Source organism: Pongo pygmaeus, chromosome 5 (assembly GCF_028885625.2).
Source record: "Pongo pygmaeus isolate AG05252 chromosome 5, NHGRI_mPonPyg2-v2.0_pri, whole genome shotgun sequence".
NCBI lineage: Eukaryota > Metazoa > Chordata > Mammalia > Primates > Hominidae > Pongo > Pongo pygmaeus.
The window spans coordinates 45,774,937-45,795,181 of NC_072378.2; the positions used below are offsets into that span (position 1 = coordinate 45,774,937).

At 41.9% G+C, this 20,245-nt stretch overlaps 1 protein-coding gene across 7 annotated transcripts in view; it reads left to right on the top strand.

The window, feature by feature from the left end:
* Positions 1–20,245, top strand: part of RUNX2 (RUNX family transcription factor 2) — a 347,192-nt gene that overhangs the window by 91,454 nt on the left and 235,493 nt on the right. For all 7 annotated transcript variants that reach the window (XM_063666238.1, XM_063666237.1, XM_063666239.1 and 4 more), the window contains exons 3-4: positions 7,906–8,270; positions 17,184–17,340. In XM_063666238.1, the coding sequence (XP_063522308.1) occupies positions 7,906–8,270; positions 17,184–17,340 (522 nt within the window). The remainder of the gene's footprint in view (positions 1–7,905; positions 8,271–17,183; positions 17,341–20,245) is intronic.

The following is a 20,245-nucleotide window of genomic DNA, read 5'->3' on the forward strand; positions in this document are numbered from 1 at the left end:
CCCTGCTCCCTTTCTTTCCTTGGTGGTAGCATTTTACTTTTCTGATTCTGTAAGGTATCTCTCCACCTTCCCTGGTCCTGGCTTTTTTTTTTTTTTTTTTTTTTTTATCAGATCTAGTGATAAGGCAGCTCTGGAATTTTTGCACAGGATTTTGTTTATGTGTATTTTAGTTTCAGTATGGACATAGGATCATGGATTTCATGGAAGATGTCAGGACGACTGTGGGAAGAAACATTGACCAATTTTAGCCTGTGCTTTGAAATATCCATATCTATACTCTGTGTCTACATCTTCTCTTTAAAATATATGTCCTCTAATTACAGGCTTATAATTAGGAAGAGATAAATCATTTAATAGATGTGATATGATGTTGGAAATCCTCACCTTATAATGACCCCAGTGGAGTGATCCAAAATGGAAACCAGTATGAATAGGCATGTCTTGGGGATCAGAAAATGGAAACCTTAGCATATCAGTCTAAGTCCAATGAGGACAGAGAAACCATACAGTAATTTGAATAAGAAAAGTTTAATGTGAAGAATTATTGATTATAACAGAGGATTGGAGAAACAAGGAATTGGCTAGGAAGAACTAAAAATAACTCTAAAGAATACAGGAATAACAGCATCCACTACCCTCAGTGCTGAAATACAGCAACCAAGTAAGAGTCCTCCCCTCTTCTCAACCAAGGCTGAATCCAGACCCTGCACAGCCTTGGCTCCCTGGGTGGCAGAGAAGTTGTGCTAGTAGAGCTTGCTGCAGATCTGCTCTCTAGGGTGCTGGGGAAGGCTGTTCAAACGGAGTTGTTTCACCAGAGCCACACTGCTACAAACAGCCCAGGAGGGGAGGGTGCTGGGAGAAACTTCTGGCTACCGGTGCTTCAGGAGCCTGGCACTGGAAAAGCCAGCTTTATTGCAGCAGCTGGGCTTTGGAGAAGATGTGGGTATGTATACACTTCAGGAGCCAGGAGTTGGGAAACCTATATGTCCTGCACTGCAGAAACCTGCTGTGTGAGCACAAGGGAACCAGGAAACAAAACCCTTTCCTCCTGCAATGTCTTTCTAACGTCCCCATGACAAAACATGATTGCCAACTGATAAAGAGAAATATTTAATGGATCCGGATTCATCTTCACAGAGCAGGTAAAAAAAGGTGAATTTGGAGCTGCGAGACAATAAACCGATAACTGGCACACCTAGGAAAGAAAAATGATTTGGAAGAAATATTGTCACTAATAGGAATATGAGTCAGGAAAAGATCCTGCCAATAACGAAGATAATTCAGGAGAATCATCTAAAGTCAGAAAAGATGAGTCATTGCTTTTAGAAATTGATTATGACTAGATGGGAAGAAGAAATTGTTTTCTCTGAGAAAAGTCTAGTTTAGAAAAGCATGGGGAAAAACACTGACAGAAGAGTTTCTGAGTATGAAATCCAGAGTAGCAAAAAACTTAGAATGGTGACTTATAATAACTGGCATCCCCTAGGATTGCAGCTAATAGAACCAAGTTGAACTCTTACTATTCTATTTTTTTCTGTTCTATTTTTTCTTACTTTGCTAGTTTGTGATTCAAATTTCTCACACTGTGCAAATGTTGACATTTTTGGTACTTTACTAGATGAACTGAGAGTGTTATGATTTACATTTTTCACTTTGATGGCAGGGTGTAGGGAGGGGACAAATAATTGAAGTCACTGCTCTAATGCCTAAAGTGAAACTTTGGAACCTTCGGCAGTGAGATTAGAATAGGATAGCACCTTCGTTGGTGCCTTAAAGGCAATATGTGAGCAGCTGGATAAAGAATGGCTGAATTACTACAGGAAATCTTTAATTTTAGGGTGTTCTTAGAAGTTTCATCACAGACCTCTGTAAACTTTTATATATAACATTCCACTGCTGCTCAAAGATCACTGCTACTGCCATAGGACAATTGCCAACACCAAAATACCAGAGGGCTGATTTGAGAAAATTAGTTTTCTCTGACTCCTGGGTAATGAATTAGGCTCTTTTTAGAAATTACATTGGTTTCTTAAGGTAACTAGGGTGTCGTTTAGTAAGTTGGTATTTTAGTCAAACAAAATATATACCTCTTTAGTCAGTACCATGCCTGAAGAGTAATTAGACAGATGCTCCATGAATGTAGTTCTGAAAGGTCATATGGCAAGTGTCAGCCTTTTTATGACAACACTGTACTCTCTTGTAAGTGCCTGAACATGGCCCTTGGGAATGCTAACTAAAACAACAAGGAAAGGTTTATGATGCTAAGTCCTCCACTACAAACATTTCATCTCTTGTTACAGCCATGCAAATTATTATAGGTCCATTGACAATGGAAAAAATTTACTGAGCTTAAAACAAATCAGACAGTATTTAACGGTATAAAAAGTAAAATGGAAAAAATACGTCAAAAAGCTTTGGGATCACTTAAGTTACTAAGCTAACTGTCTTAAAACTGTATATAGGTCTTATGAATATATTGTATACTAGAAAATTCTTGGTAAGCTCATTGAGTTTCTTGTGTAATCATGTGCAACACAGTTGGAATAAACCTACTAAAGCCTTACCTATTTTTTATGTTCAGACTACATGAGAGTTTCTTCACTCTTCTTCATCTATGCAGTTAATGTGTTCTCACTATATTTTAGGGACAATGGAAAATGCTGACATATGGAGATGTGTAAGAAAATTGTTCTTAAGGAGCCTGTGAAAATGTACTCGCTCCTCATTCTTTTCTTTCTGTTTTGGCACCTCCAAAGTTATTAAGTGAAAAATATTAATCTAATTAACAATTTATGCAGAAAAGAATAAGTTAAATGTTACATTGTTCACTTTTAGAGAACTAATCTGAACTACATGCACACCCATTCCAGTATCTTTATAAAATATCTACTCTTTTCTGCTATCTCACTCCTCCACGGTCTTGCATCCCTTTCACTTTAGGGCAAGGGTTGGCACACTTTTCTGTAAAAAGTCAGTAGATATTTTAGGCCTTGTGACTCGTACAGTCTTTGTCACAACTACCCAATTCTTCTGCTTTAGGTGAAGGCAGCTATAGATAATACACAAATGACTGACCATAGGTATATTCCAATAAAGCTTTATTTGCAGACACTGAAATTTGCATTGCATATCGTTTTCATGTACTATGAATATTATTCTTTTAATTTTTCATCTATTTAAAAATGCAAAAAACATCTTTGAGAATCATACAAAAGCAGGCATTAGGCCATATTTGTCCCATGGGCCATAGTATGACGACTCCTGGTCTAGTGGCAATGCTGCTTCTTCAAGGGCTGAGTAACCTTCTGTCAATCACAGTCCAAACGAAAATTCTCTAAAGATCGTTCTGTTTATAAAGTTTTCCCATATGAGACATTCAAAGCTTTAGGGATCATCAATGTGCCCATAATTTTCCATTGGTTTTCCCACTTTATTAGCTGGTCCATTGAAAAATATTTTAAGATTTTACAGGGATTTATTCTACTTTTCATCATAACAAGTATATATAAAATAATGTATGAGGGTTAGAACAGGAAACCAGGATAAAAGGACTATGGGCTCTGTTCCCAGTCAGTTCTTTGACTGGATAAATAACCTGACTGCTTCACATCTCATTTTCTTTGTCTAGAAAGTCAGAATTGTCAGGTGTTGTTACTAAGCAGTTATATTAAATGTTAAAGGACATGGTAGGGAGTGGTGGTTGGGATTATGTTTGTATCTTCCAGAGTTGCCACATTTTCAGAAAAAAGTGTATACTTTTTAGTGCCATCACATACAACTGAAAAGATGAATATTTCTGAAGAGAAATAGGGTGGGTGATCTGTTTCGAACATTTTGATGTAGAAAATCTAAACCCAAAGATGACATCAAGCAAACTATAGCACAAAATACACATATGTAAAACCTCATGGTTTTCCTATGTGCCTACTATTAACAGGAGAGGTTTGGTTTAGGGGTCTGTAAAAATGTTTTCTTTCTTTAAGCATAATGCTCAGAGCCAAGACATCATCAGCTCCAGGCTCAGTCAGTTCCAGTCGAAAGTGTGAATGTTCAGCAAAAGGATGTTTTTGAAAGGAGACTGAAAACCCACTGTGCCAGATACCTGAAACGTTTGTTAGGGTATTCAGTGGAAAATTTCATTTCCACATTATAAATAACTGTAGGATATTTTAAGAGATCCAAGACTAGTAACTTCCAAGAGCTGCTTATATTAGTTCCACTGAAATGTGAAATGGAGGAAGGATACTGAGAAAGGCCATAAAGCTGAGTTACTGGATATGATTAATTAAAATAAATAATCTCACTATTGATTAAATTGCCCTTAAAATCCCCAACCACTGAGGCCTGCATAGTTTGCTATCCACCAAATAGAACAAAGGACAAAACAGTGATGGAGAAAAAAGGAGGAAAAGTCCCCAAGGTAACTTCTTAAATTCAATTCTAGAATTTTTTATTTAGAAAGCCCCTCTGGTGGTCCATATTTGAAATATTAATTGTTTCTTATTGTCTTCAAAGTTCCAGGAGTTCTCTGTTCTGTGGACTTCCTGGGAGGAGGACAATCCCAGAGAAGGTGGCATATCACCCACCATGGTAGTTATGGAATTTTGATCTCACTTTTACCATAGAAATAATCAATTCCCATAACTTCTTCCCCCCTTTGCAGCCCCCACAGATGTAAAAACAAAAAACGAGCCAGGGATCTCTGTTAGACAGTGGCACAACATGCCCAAAGTAAAACTAGCCCCCTAAAAAGAAAAAAAAAAGGCAGAAAAAAAAAGCCATGCTTGTATGAGTGTGTATGTATTTATGTGTGTCTGCGTGTGGACGTGCAAGAGTGTGTGTCCAAGTGCACGAGTGGATGTGCAAGGTAGGACAGCAATGGATGCAGTCTCTCTCTCTCTTTTTTGAAGCGAAAGCCTGGCTTCCCTTCCCGGATCGGCCGCCTGTGGGACTCGAGAGACCTGTGCACGCAGGGGACGCGGCGGTGCCCGGGGTTAGAGCTCTCCCCTGTGACCGAAAAGATAATTAAAAATCGCACGCGCAGGAGCCAGCTCAGCTCCTGGCTGCGCTTCCAGTTCGTCCGGTCTGGCTAAATGGGTTCTCGCACCCTGGCGGCGCCCGGGCTGGGAGGCCAGCAGGCCGGGCGCGAAGAGTAGGTTGGGGACCAGGTGTCATAGCCGGTGGCGCAGAATCGCTTCTCGGAGTCACCGAGGGTGGCAGTGGCAGGCGGCTGTTGGGGCGGGAGGGGCGCGGCTCGGGGCTAGTGTCTGTGGAGGGATTTGGGGAAGAGGCAGGAACGTGGAGAGAAACGTGAAAGGGAAAGACCGACGAGGGTGGCGTGGAGCAGTGCATGGAGGAAAGGCAGGTAAAAATAAAGCCCCAATTAGGAAGGACAGGTAGTATCCCCTGAACGCCATCCTTACCCCTCGAGAGCACACACCTGGCTACCCCGCACCCTCACCTCTGCTCCCGCGGTCTGGCAGACCCTCAGTCCCCCGCGCATCTCTTCAGCGGGGCGATCCCGAGTCACGCAACCACAGCCCCCCAAGCTCATCTTGTACTCGAAAGGGCTCCAGAGTCCGCGACTGGCACCAGGCCCCCATCTTCCGTGCCCCTCATGCTCTCAGAGCCCTTCCAGGCCCCTTCTAGGGCGCAGACCCGGGCGTGGGCTCAGCGAGTGGGAGCAAAGCTTTAAAACCAGACAGGGAGGGTCGTGGCAGGTCGCTACGAGGGTGAGGGAGTCGTTTGCACTGAGCAATAAAAACACCCAGTAATGGGTACGTGAATTGCTTTAAATAAGATGGGAGGGCGTGAGAGATGACCCAACCATCTTTCTTCCTTAATGCTTCGAGGGGGAGGCATTCTAATTCTTCATTTATTTTATAAAATCACTTGTTACTGTGTCAGCTACTCCACTAGGAATCTTTGAAACTTTGGCAACTGGTGATTTTTTTCGCAAACACGTTTTCAAGCTTTGGAAGGCTTTAAAGAGTTTGGTAATAAGCAAGAAACGTAATAGTACACAACGCCGAGGGTAAAACGGCCCTGTGCCCCCTTCTTGGGGTGTAATAGCCTCAAGCGGATTTCCCGGCTTCTGCGGGCGCAGCACATTGTTTTATTTGTTTTGAAGGCTCAGAGTTTGAGGCTGGTCGTAGACACCCACGTGCTCTGACTCTCATCAGCCTTAGCCAGAGTCGTGTCTATATAAACCACAAAAACCTAATCATTAGAAATCCCAGCCTCCAAAAACCACATTTTAGGTAAAAAGTGCCGCTTTTTTTCCGCGCTCCTTCATCCTCTCGACCACAACTTTTTGGGGGATCCAAAGTCGCTTTTTAAACCCACACTAGGAAATAAATACATAAATAAACAGCCACGGAAGCATTTTGAATTTTTTAGTTCGTATTTTTAATTTTTTCCCGTGAGCGCTGGGGAAGACAGACACGAAACTTAGTCTTAGATGTAGAATAGACTTAATAAAAGATTTAAATTCATGGAAAACGGCTGGTGCTTTTCCCCAGCAAGGGTTTTGCAACTTATTTTAATCACAAAGCTGACAGTTTTTCAGTCCTTAAAACAAAAACAAACAAACACACACCTCATTCTTGTTCTCTAGGAATGACAAGATTGAATATATAAGAAAAAAGAAATATCCAGCTATGTACTTGAGTTCCTAAAAACTATTTTGACTAGATCTCCGTCCACCCCCCTCATTTTTTTTTGTGTCACTTAAAACAAAAAACACCGAAACCCTGCAAAATCTTTTTCCCTTGGGAGTCGCTCAGACAGAGGTGGGGGTGGAGGTGGGAGGGTGAAGAGTGCTGAGAAGTCAGCACAGACGCTCAAGAATTTTCCTTCCTCCTCTCCTGAAGTTACAACGAAAAATAGCTACAGTCAGATCAGCCGGGGGCTCTCTGGTGTCTCGGCTTCGATCTCTTCCGACAAAGAGGGGGTTCCTTGTCCTAGGGGTGGGGAGAGCAAGAGGACGCGACCAGGCGAGATTGTCCCTAGTCTGGGGCCGCCTCTCGGCTTCGGAAGCTGCACACGGCGCGCGGGGGGCTCCTTCTCGCGGCCGGCTGGCGGCGGCAGCGGCTGCGATTCGCAGGCTCGAGATTCGTTGCCCCGAGATCCGCTGCCCACGACTTACCTCTTGGCACCTTGAAGCGCGAGAGACAGGGGAGCTTTGCAAATTGCAGGAGGGAGTGGATGCAAAGAGGTGGCGGTGAGAGGGCGAGAAGAAAAGAAGGGAAAGGAAGGAGCCTAGCCGGGGAGCCGGGCTGGCAGCCGCCGCGGGAGGAATCTGAGCGTGCAGCTGGCGCGGGGGGAGCGGCGGCCGCCGCGGAGGCGGCGGCGCGGGAGGGCGGAGGCGCGGCCGCCTGCAGCTGGGTAGCAGCGCGCGGCGCGGCGCGGCGCGGCGCGGCGGTGGCGGGCTGCACGCGGCAATGCCGGCCCCGGGGCTGGACTGCTGAACCCACACCGCTTCACCACCGGACTCGAACTGGGAGGGGGCGCCAGCGCACCCAGGACGCGGTGCCCCAAGGGATCCCACTCCAAGCTGCAAACTCAAGTCCCCCGCCTCCCCGGGCCAAACACACCCCCGCGCCCGTTCGCAGCTGCTACCCCGGGTGTTCCAAAGGCTCCGGCAAAGATCTGCGCCTCCCGGGTCTCCCCACCCGCCAGCCCGACTGCGCCGCATCGCCAGACTCTGTTGGCCCATCAGACTCCGCCCGGCAGTCGGCCTCATCAAACTTGATTTCTCACCTCCTCAGCCCCATCACCTCCATCCTCTTTCCCCCCGTCTCGCCTTCACCCCCCCAATTTCCTCCTTGCCCCTCATTTCCACCCTCCTCCCCCTCCCCCGGCCACTTCGCTAACTTGTGGCTGTTGTGATGCGTATTCCCGTAGATCCGAGCACCAGCCGGCGCTTCAGCCCCCCCTCCAGCAGCCTGCAGCCCGGCAAAATGAGCGACGTGAGCCCGGTGGTGGCTGCGCAACAGCAGCAGCAGCAGCAGCAGCAGCAACAGCAGCAGCAGCAGCAGCAGCAACAGCAGCAGCAGCAGGAGGCGGCGGCGGCGGCTGCGGCGGCGGCGGCGGCTGCGGCGGCGGCAGCTGCAGTGCCCCGGTTGCGGCCGCCCCACGACAACCGCACCATGGTGGAGATCATCGCCGACCACCCGGCCGAACTCGTCCGCACCGACAGCCCCAACTTCCTGTGCTCGGTGCTGCCCTCGCACTGGCGCTGCAACAAGACCCTGCCCGTGGCCTTCAAGGTAAGAGGCTACACCGCCCCCCGCCCCCGGCCGGGAGCCGCGGAACCTGCCCGCCGGTGTCTTCCTGCCCACGGGGCTGGGCCCCTGACGTCCTCCAAGACCTCCTGCCTTGGCGGCTCTAACCCCAGAAACCCCTGGCCAGGCCTCTCCCTCCGGATGCCCTGGCGGGCTCGGGGCTCAGTCCCTCCGCGCAAATCCCTCCCTCTCCCACCTGTGCCCGCTGCCACCCCGACTTCAGCCCTAGTCCCCCTGACCCGTTCATCACTCCTCATGCCTCCTGCCCGGCCTCGGTTCTCACTCACTCCTTCGCGCCGTCTCCCTTTCTCCCAGGATCCCTAAAGTACCCACTCTTGCACTGCGAGCGGACTTGCTCCACCCCGCCCCTTTCCCGGGGGCGAAGATCCCCGACATTGTCCCCTGGGGCGCCCGCGTCCTCCTCCCGGGACATCCCGGCCTGGCCGCATTGCGGGCTGCCCCCGCCGCCTCTCTTTGGGGCTCCGCGCGCTCTCACCCGCTTCCCTCACAGCCAAACGCCCCTCCTCAGGTCTCGGCGTCCCCTTCCCCGACCCGCAGAGTTCAGCGGTCCTGGTCCCTCCCGGCCTCCCGTGCCGGGATTCGTGGGGTGCCGGTGCCGGGCATTAGTGCCCGGGGCTGGGCGTGGGGTGCTGACTGAGACGCGCGGGCTGCGCTACCAGTGCCCGGGAGGGTCCTGGACAAACCTAGGGTCTCCAGAGAAGGGGGTGTCAGGACGGGGGCGTTTGCTGTGTTCGCTGACCCGCGCCAGATCCCGTTACCGGGAGGAAGGCGGGGCCGCTGGGACGTCCGCGAGCCCCGAAGCGGGGGCGTTCAGGGGGCCTGGGCGCTGAACCCTCGAGTGCTGGGAGGCGCGGGCCAGGGGACGGGGCGGGAGCTCGGGCCGCTTCTTCCAGCCGGGACCGAGCTTTGCGCCTCGCCCCGCCAGGGCGGGATGAGGGAAACCTGTGGAACAACTTTAGTTCGCCCAACTTGAAAACGGAGGTGAAATTTTGTATTTTTGCTTTATTATTATTTTTAAAGGACTTAAATATAAAAAAGATCCCTCCTGCTTCTGAAAGGTGGTGAGAGGCTCCTGCCGGTGGCCTGAGCACGGAGTGAGCTCGAAGGCTTGAGAGCGGCCTCTGCGCGCCCCGCGGACTCTTGTGCCTGCCCGGCCCGTTAGTTTGAGGGCGGGTGGCAGCCGCGGGAGTCGCAGGCAGGTGCTCCACAGGTTGAGGGTTTAGGATCTGGAGCCTCTCAGAGTAGCCCGATGGCTCTCCATAACCCGATCCGGATTTCCCGGGGTAGCCCTCTCCAGGGGGGAGACGCGGAGCCCCCAGGGCCCAGCGCACACTGGGTTGATGGGGAAACGGGTTCCCGGGCTGTCCACACTCGCAGGACTGTCCACACTCGCAAGACGCCAGGGATGCAGGGGTGGTAAGCCAGAAGTGGAGATGAGCACTCTCATAAAGGTGCTTTGGGCCCTTGCTAACCTCTGAACTTGAGTAGGTGGGCCTGGGTCCCCTGGGTTCTGAGGTCTGTGGAGAGCAGGGCAAGCAAGGCCTTGGGGGAGGTTAAAAAAAAAAGTTGGGGGAGGAATCATGCCAGTTTCTCCACTGGGGACCCTGGGGCCAAACTCCCACGGGCCACTGACAGTTCCCAGTTGTTGATCACCCCCACCCCACGCACCAATTCAGATTCCGTGTGTGGGTGGGATGGAAAGAAAGAGGAGTCCAAGTCAATTAGAGCTGGTTATCTCGCTAGGTCTTATATCAGAAAAGAAATCAGAATGAATTGTTATGGAAAGGGGATGTTGCATTCTGGGGCAAGTTTCATTTTGCAGTTGGCTCAAGAAATTTTTTTTTTTAACCGTCACATTTCTCCTTTTATAAACCACCCATTTTGTAGGTTAATGTTTGCTTCCTTGAAATAGGAAAAGCTCAGAATACATGTGAATTGTATAAATTTAAATTTCCATACAATATATATCTTTTACAATGTCCATCGTCCAAGGGCCCAGAATTTTTAAATTAGTCTTATATGAGAATGGAAATTTGTTTCCACCAACGCCCTCCAATCCCCCAAACCAAAAGCCCCCAAAAATCCCAAACCTGGATGAAAACAGCAAAAAATACAAATAAGTAGATATCTTGTCTACACAATGCCACAAATCAGAATATGTGAAAATATAAGAACAGATGCTTACATATTTAAAGTGTTCCGTATACCATTCTGCTAAACATATTTAAGGTCTATCTTGAACTGTTCTCTTGCATTTATGCTACTGAATTGATTTGAACATGAGCATTTTGGATGGAAAGGTTGTTTTTTGCACTTTAGCTTGAGCTAGTCTCAGATATTTTGGCTGTCATCTAAGATTTTTCACTACCACCCTTTAAAAATTATTTTGAAAATAAATTTTGTTCTTTGTTATTAATCAACCTGTTAATTACACAGAGTACATTTTTGTATCTTAAGCAGTAAACAGACCGTAGGTAACAAGACCATATTAAATTGACTGTTTTAATTCATTATCAATTGAATAACGAATTGAGTTAACCTAAAACCTGACTGTCAATGTCTTTCTATCAACATACCTGTGTTAAACAGAATTCAAAAAGTGGGTGATAGCTAAGATTTACTCAGTATAGAAAATACTCTGTTGAAAAAAAATGTATGGATGTTTGGAACATCTAGATTGTGACAACCTCTCTTTACCCTACTTTTGGAATAAAAGCCTGAGAGCACTAGACTTTCTATACTCTTACAATATAATCAAATACATCTGCAATGAAGAAATAATATGAAGAAGTCTCCCTTTTAAAAGTGGTGACAGCAATTTGGCCATGATACTTAGAGCTATGTAAAAAATAGGTTATAGTGGTTGTCAGGTCAATAGCAGATAGGTAAATGGATTTAAACACACACATACACACACACACACAACTTATTTGTTGTGAAGTCTGGTATTCAAATCAATACAATATTTATTGAGCCCATATTTTATATCTGTCACACTGAGCTTGACACCGCAGAGAATCAGAAATGAATTCAATAGACTGTTTTGAAATGTCAGTTTAAACTCGTGTTTAAACACAATATTGGCAATCTATTTCATTAAGAATGTATTAGCGTTGTTCATCTACTCTTGTTTCGAGATGATATAAAATTTATTTATTTTTACATGTAAAAATGCAAAAACAACTAGTATACTTTACATAAAGTTGTTTATTAACATTGTATTTTTAACAAAGTTCTGCAGTTTTGAAATGTTCGGTCCCCCCAGGTGTCAAGGAAACAGAAATAAATATTTTTAACATTTTCAGGTGTATCTCACTGAAACCTTAAAATAGTTAAGGCATACTATTAGAGGATCCCAGACCCTTTCTATCCTAGATAATTCTAGTGACAAAGAAGTAATTTGCAAATTCAGCTCATTAGCTGATGGTCAGATAATGGTGGAGAGAGCGTGTCAACCTTGCATCCAGTAGCACCCTTTTAGTTAGGGGTCTGTCAGCATTTCCACTGTGAAGCCTGGTGTTCAGGGTTCATAACTTAGTTGCCTTAAATAGCTTCAAGCTGAAACACTGTGCAGAAATTATAAGTCCAGATGTATATTTTAAAACTAAAAGTAGTTCAAGCCTATTCTGCTGTTTTAAGAAGTTAGAGAACACTGGACTATATATATTTATCAGTATCATATGTTTTTCTGGCAGTGTTAAAGAAAGAAACCACATTTTTAGATATAAAATCTAGCACTCATAGTTAATTCTGTACGTTTAATAATACCTTTCAGTGCTTGTCAAAAGGAGGGGTTTCAAAATGAGCAATTTCTGTTTGAAAATAAATTTTTGGCATCACTAACCATTTTCCTCTCTTCGAAAACAAATATACAACTAGTAAATACTTGACACCAGTGAGTAGTATTTTTCTTACATAGTTAATGATCAGATTTTATGTTTATATTTTTTGAATCTCATTGTATCTAAACTAGGGAAAATAGGTTGTTAAGCCTGTTAAATCCTTATTAACCTTAATATAAATTATTATGCAAAATTATGTAAATCACAATAGATTTCAAGTTGTGTGAAGACAGACACATTTTTGTGTTATGCCTTTGAATTCAAGAAAACTTATTTAAAGTTAAATATTTTGGGACTGAATATATAAAACTTCCAAGTAAGGAAGTTGGAACAAAGAATTTCAGGTGGAAAATAAATACTTATAAAATTTTTTAGAAAACTTCTATTAAATATTTGAAAATAGGTATGGTAGATATCTTTCATTATTTTTTCCTCTTTGGCATTATTGTTTGTATCCTTTCAAAATTCCAGAATATCTATTGTTAGATGATCTAAACCACCATGATACATGGCCCACAAATTGCTGCTTTAAATTGAAATAATTTTTATCAAAATTTATCTTTGACGTATATATTTTTAAAATTATGAAATGATATATTGTGTTTTTTCTCTAGAATTCAATGGGCTTTTCCTAAGTTCTAGGATAAATTCAAAATATTAACTGTAGTATTTGTTGAAATGTTTTGATACTGTATTTGAAGTTATCTTTAAATAATTGTGATAGAATAACATTTTTGCTTTTTGCAATTAGACTCACTTCTCTTTTTATTGCAAAGAAAGATTTGATCAGATTTTATCTTGAAAAATAATTATATTTCAATTATACCTCAAGTACAATGTCCCAAATTATGTTGGCCTATAAGAGTAATTGATTAGTTAAGACTAGACCTCTGTCCATGGAAATGTCATAGGCAATTTTAATTTCCATATAAAAAGATGAGAAACTGTTTTAAGGGTTTGAGTTAATTCTCCATTCTTCTTCTTTTAGTGATTCACAGATTTAGTCATAAGGAGTCTCATACAAAATTTCAATAGCATTACTACAGTTAAATATCCTTCTACTTTATTTTGTGCAAGCCACATATCATGTGATTTAAATGCTAGTTATGGTGAGGTGCGCTAAATAAAGGAACGTCTTTCTCTATTCTGAAATGTCAGGACAGAAAATTACTTCTCCTTTTCTTATGAAGTTTCTTGAATTTGTAGATTTTATATTTTAAAAACACCTAGAAATGTAATTGTTAAGATCATCACAAATTACTCTTTGCAGAGCAGTACTTTTGTATTGGGTAGGATGGAAGCAAATTTTAATTTGTGCTTATTCCTAACTAGTTAAAGAGCGAGTTCTGACTGCGCTTTACCCCTTCAAATGTTTTTCCATTGCTTGGTTTTGGTACAGATGAAATGTGTAAAAATTTCTTGATTCTTTTGGTTTTCTTTTAGATAAACACAGTTGAGAATCTCCAAGGGAAACTTTTTAGCTTCAGAGATCTACTTAAAGAAAAAACCTCTCAAACATATAATTATACTTCTGATTGATATAAAGTCAAATACAGTACTTCCCCCAACTCCCAGCCTTTTTTCCCCCTCAGAAAAACATCGGGCAATCTGATTTGGTAGAGTGAAGAGCAGAAAAAAACCCAATATATTTAGCCATTAAACTAGAGTTCAGCTTTAACAGGAAAGATTGTCACTACATTGCATTAGCATTTTTTTTCAGGTCTTGCTCTCAGCCTCATAGAAGGCTCACACAACTTGTGATTATTTATTTGTTTTGTAAAATGTGATATGTAAAACACACCAATATTGAATATGGTCATTATTATTCTGCTTAAGCACAGTAAAATGGATTTATGTATTTCACTCTTAGGGATCTTTTCTTTCATATTTTCCCATATTGAATCAATTTTCCATTTCTTCTAACTAAAAAAAAAAATCCATTATGTTAAAAATATGCAGTAAAATAATAATGTCCCAGAGCTCTTGAAAACCTTTATATTGGGGCAGATTGCTTTTTTTTTTTTTTTCGGAAATGTAGCCAGACTTGAGTGAAATCCACTAGCAGTCATCCTGTATCTCTCAACAACATCAAAGAACATCTCAGAACATGAAGTGAGGAAGTACGTATTCAGTTGAACCCTTTAAGAATGCTTATAAGTAAAAGCCTATGTTTAACAGACAGCAGATTTGGAACAGAACACTGTGTTACCCTCCTCATCTTACAAAAAGCACATCATTATAATTACACTCTATACTTATATAGTATCTTCTACATTTTGCAGACTTTCCAATTCATATTGGAAAACTGTGGTTCCTGGAGATGAAGTTATTTTGTGTGAGGTCATAGCAGATATGTAGCAGAAGTAGGGAAAAAGTGGAGCCTCTTGATTTTGGTATATTCATTCTCTTCTAAACAGTACAACTTTTCTCCTGCCTTTATTAATATGCTTACTGGGTCCATATTTACTTTGACATAGAAAGCCACACAGCAGGTGTTAAAATACAATATGCTGAGTGTACAAAATGTCAAACATTCAGATGAATCCTGGCAAATGTAGTCAATTATTGCAGTATTTTCAAATGTTCACATTTTTGGCATGGTGAATTTGAAAAATTGAAAAGCACATTGCCTCCATCAGGAGTACAGCATTACCTGTATTCAGTAGCCGCTTGAGGTATGAGATGAAGTACACAGGGAGGAAGTCTTATTTTCAAGGGATTTTACTTTTGACCCAGGAGACTTCTCATATTGAGAATAACTGTATACTCCAGGGAAAGGGGAGGCAGCATGGTTCTGTCTCGTCTGGGATGAAAACAATGTCAGAAAACGAGCTGGGGGCAAGGGCACATTGCTGTTAGCAAGGGGTGCTGACTCATCATTAACTGGCCCTCTCAGAGTTTTAGTGGGTAGCCCCAGACTTCTGTCTCTGCAAAGTGGGGCTCTTTATGGAGCTCTTTCATTTATTTCAAAAATGTTTACCTGGCTGGGCTTGGTGGCTCACGCCTGTAATCCCAGCACTTTGGGAGGCTGAGGCGGGCGGATCACCTGAGGTCAGCGGTTCAAGACCAGCCTGGCCAACATGGTGAAACCCCTTCTCTACTAAAAATACAAAAATTAGCCGGGTGTGGTGGTGCACACCTGTAATCCCAGCTACTCGGGAGGCTGAGGCAGGAGAATCACTTGAACCTGGGAGGTGGAGATTGCAGTGAGCCGAGATCGTGTCACTGCACTCTAGCCTGGGTGATAGAGTAAGACTCCATCTCAAAAAAAAAAAAAAAAATTAATCAAACACTTACCATGTGCTGGACACTTTTGGGAGCAGGGTTGGATAAGTGGTGAACAAGACAGATGAGATGAAGGCCCTTCTCTCGTGTAGTTTCCTAACTCATATAATCTGGACTCCTAGGAGTGAGTCCCTCAGCTTTGGCCTGGTATATTTAAAGTAGTCATAGACCATTAATATTAATATATGTACGTTGAAATGAGGATCACTTGAGTATAGTGGGAGGCTGGGGAAAGTGGGGCCTGTAATTTAAGGAAGGCTTTATTGATTTTGAACTGAATAACAGTACTAAATGGAAGGAATGGAACTGAGAAACAGCCTAAGAGAAAAGTAAGAGTGACAAAAATATTGACAAGTGTTTTGTTTGATTGTTTTCCTGGCTGGAGGAGAGGACATAGTGAAGGGGTGTTGCAGTAGGGTTCATGGATGGGGGAAATTCAGCCCTAAAATATAGGTATAGTGTATATTATCACACTGTAAGAAATCTACTGTAATATGCCAATTGTATTGGGAACATGGAATTAAATGCTTAGGTTTGTCTTATGGAAATCTTGACAAAGGAGGGAGTAACACTAGAAGGAGAAAAAGATAAGTGAGAGGTTTACCAGACAGGCAAGCACACAGGGGTGTTATTGTCAGACAGTTTTGGGCTACTTTAGCTGGGGTCATTGCTGAATTACCATGAGGGCATCTGGAAGCTGAATGAGGAAGACATGGAAATAATCTGAATATAGAGTCCTGGAAGTTCATTGAGAGAAAGGATTGTTACCAAGGGTCAGGATCTTGGCAGTGGATTAGGAGGAGTGTTTCATATATGACAGTGAAGGATCTGCACCAGCATCTCCTTACTGGGCTCTGTGTTAATCAAAGGCACACATTTGCAAGGTAGCTGACTCAGGTTAAAGTGTTATCTCTAGTCTTGGAGCAGAGAAAATGTTTGTTAGTTCCAAAGATGGATTAATCTAGATCTTTTCTTGATTGAGTTAATTTGCTTCATATTAACTGTTGAAGGTTAAGCAGTCAAGTATGTCATTCCAGGATGGCAGATGGGACACAAGACAAAATAGAACTGAGGCTAAGGGTATATATTGTTTTTTTCTTATTTATCATCAATTATTTTCACCTTCAGTTTCTTGATGACTTCGGATATCACACTGGGTCCCACCGCAGCATGGGTTTTCAGTAAATATACTGTTATTAAAAGCTGAAGTGCTAGCCCAAAGTAAGGAGATAAAACAGACCACACGATATCTAGGCTCTATGTAGTCAGCAACCCCAGGGTTTCACTTAAAAATCTTCTCCCATAGAGTTGACCAGAGTTGATATTTTTTAGCCTCTGATGGGATAAGACCACACCTCAGGGTTCTCCCTGAGAGAAAGCCTGCAGACAGGTGGTGCCTTGATCTGTATGATGCAATCTGCAGATGGGGCATCCCCCTTCCTTCTGTGGCATAATTCCTATGGACAACTTAACATGGGGATTTAATAAAAATGTACATATTTTCTGTGAAGAATCCAACAACAAATGAAGGAAGTTTTTGCCTGCCTTTGAAATGGGTGGACCCTGAAACATTGGTCTGTTTGAAGTGGCATCACAACCCATACACAGATGCTTCATTCCTGTCGGCCATTACTGGACTGGACTAGAACACTAAGTCCTGATAAGACACAGCATTTGCAATGAGAATATATTCTGTTTGTAAGCCTTTCTGATGTGCCATTATTGCTGCTGTGTTTCCTGTTTTATGTAGGTGGTAGCCCTCGGAGAGGTACCAGATGGGACTGTGGTTACTGTCATGGCGGGTAACGATGAAAATTATTCTGCTGAGCTCCGGAATGCCTCTGCTGTTATGAAAAACCAAGTAGCAAGGTTCAATGATCTGAGATTTGTGGGCCGGAGTGGACGAGGTAGGTCTCTGACTTTTGATACTGATAATGGAATAAGCACATTAGGCTCCTTTGATGAAATGTAGACTAGTCTGTATACAAATCAGCACCTTCTTTTTCTGAATAGAATTATTGAAGATTTGATTTAAATACATCCAGATGAAGGTGAGTGTTTTTCTGAGTACTCAGGCCTTTTTCATTTATTTTATGATATTGAAAATTCAAACAATGTTTTCAGAAAAACTAGCTCCTAATTTCACTGGGTGTGAGCATATAAGGTAGAGAAAAGAACAGTTGGAGGATCAACTTCTGAATTATGAGGAGTCAAATAACTGAGTAAATTGAGTGGTAAAGGGGAAAGAAAAATGGATATGTTGGATCAATTTCCTGATAATATCAATTTTGGTCTAAGTTGTAGCAAGGACAGCTGGCATAATGCTCTTCACTTATCACAGGTTACCTCTATATGATTTAATTTACTCTCATAATAAGAATTTATTAACAATCGTGGTTTTTTTAACATAAGGCTTTTCAGTTGAATAAGTGAATAATGTATTACTTATGTTAGAGTGACTATGTAAGGTTGCCTAGACAGACGAATGATTAGTACTCTAATATTAACAGTTCCATACTATGTAAGGATTCCCACCATCTGAATCCATATTCAAAAATTACAGATCTTTAAATAGAAAATTATCCCTTTTAAGGTTTTTGTAACTGTTTGATAAATGAGGTTAACGTTTTTTTAAAAAGTCTTTAAGGAGGCCAGTATTTTGGCTTTTATTTACTTATTCTACAGAAAGACTTTTACTAGTTACTCATCTATTAGAAGCATTATGCTTATTTATTTACTTAACTGAATCTAATATTTCCATATTAAGTATTTTGATAAGAAGAAAGAAAATAGACCACTTTAGAACTGAGGTGAAATAAAGCGTTATGGAATCATTGCAACCAAGGTTTGAATAGGAATTGACGAGCACCACTTTTTAAACCATGTCTAATAATTGCTCTTTAGTTTGGATCAGATGTCAAATTATTACCATTGTAAAAACTTGATAAGGGAAATTCAAGCAAGGCTGTTTCCGATGAGTAGTGTTAGTTTACTTTCTAGGAACAGGGCCAAGAAGTTGTACTTTTTAACTTAAAAAAAATGATTCATGCTAATGAGATACTGTCACTGACAGGTTGTTTGAAATAAAATGAGGCTCACAGACTCTAGTAGAATCAAAACTAAGGGGGTTATCTCTGCATCAGGTTTAGTTAACTTTCATAAAAAGAGGAAAAAAGACACATCCTATATCACTATTGACTGATTAGGTTTGGAGTATGTGTGTGTGTGTGTATTCATTCTTCCTTTTTCTCATTTACTTATGCAGGTCCACTATGCAATTAAAGTTTTTCCTTTTTTTCTAGTAAGAATCAAGAAAAATGTGAACATGATGATTTACCTGTATACTCTGAATTGCATCTTTCTTCTTATGTAATAATACTTTTTTTTTTTAACTAGAGTAATGAATTTTAGTTTTTAAAGGATTGGGTGCCATGCTTAATTTTACATTACAGATTCAAATTAGTGTTTTCATTTATCTTACTTTTGTATTACATAGATGCTGCACAACTTTTTTCTGATCAATTTAAGTAGAAACTATGTCAAAGTGATAGTGTACTTTGTAAACCCTCAACATATTTATTTAAGAAACTTCAAAGAGAAACAAAGGGTGTGCACTGTTTTACTATATTGGCTTTCTGAGTTTTGGCTGGTTTCCCAAATAGCAATTTTTATATTTAAAAAAAAAAGACAGACTTAACTGCTTGCAGACTTTTCACGCATGGAAGATGAAGAAAGCTTCTTTTGATGAAGTGTAATTATGTCCAAACAGAGCTGACCCCCTCCCCCTATATTTCTTATGATCTTAACTGAAGAAAGTAGGATTTTTCCTTTGAAGCAGCCGGGACTTGGTGGAGGATCTGAAATGCTACAGTCTGCTGCCAGAGGCAGGATGGAGAAATTGGTCCAGACTTGTCTTCAAGACTTAGATGGGGGGTAGGGGGAGTCGGTGGAGAGAGAAAGAAAAATTGATTTATCACTAATAATATATTTTTATATCACTGCATTAACATTGTATGAAAGGAAACCGTAATATCAAGCTGAGATGAAGCGGAAAAAAGGACAGAGGACACTGATAACAGATCACACTCTGAAAAAAAAAATGGGTCAGTTTTTCAGTGACAGGAAACCCTTTAACCTGCCTTTGTACCCCTTCCACCTGACCTGCTTTGTAACAGACTCTTCCAGCTTCCTCTTTGGTTTTCACACTTCTACATTTCTCTTAAGCTATTAAGTCTGGATCAACATGCTGCTACCATTATATTTTCTTTCCCGGCTTTAAATATTTCTATTTTCAGTAGTGTTATAAAAAAATACCAAGTTCCTCAAATATTACACTTTTTTTTTCTTTCCACTGGTAGAAACATAAACTCTCAGAAACTGAAAAACAATCTTAGATTATAAAGGAGTCATGTCCCCACTGACTTCGACTTTATGGGTCATCTTATGACCACAACTTTTGAAAGTGCTAGAATAAAAGTAGAGCATCAGTGGAACTTGCATTAAATTAGGAGTGGCTTAAGGTTTTTCATTGTTTTTCCTTTTTTTATCGTTAATATTTTAAACAGAAGTGTTTAAAATGATTTTGGTCCTTAAATTTTTTTTGGTATGCTTTCTTTTTCCTGATGAAGCCATGGATGACACAATTAGTTATCTACTGACTGCTAGCTCCCTATTTGAGAGCCTGCATTTTAAAATAAGAGCCTGTATTTTATCACTTATGGAAAATGATAAAAAGGGGATTTTTGAAAAAAAATTAATTTAAGGAAATCATGAATGCCCACATAAACATTTGACTTAAGAAGTGCATTATTA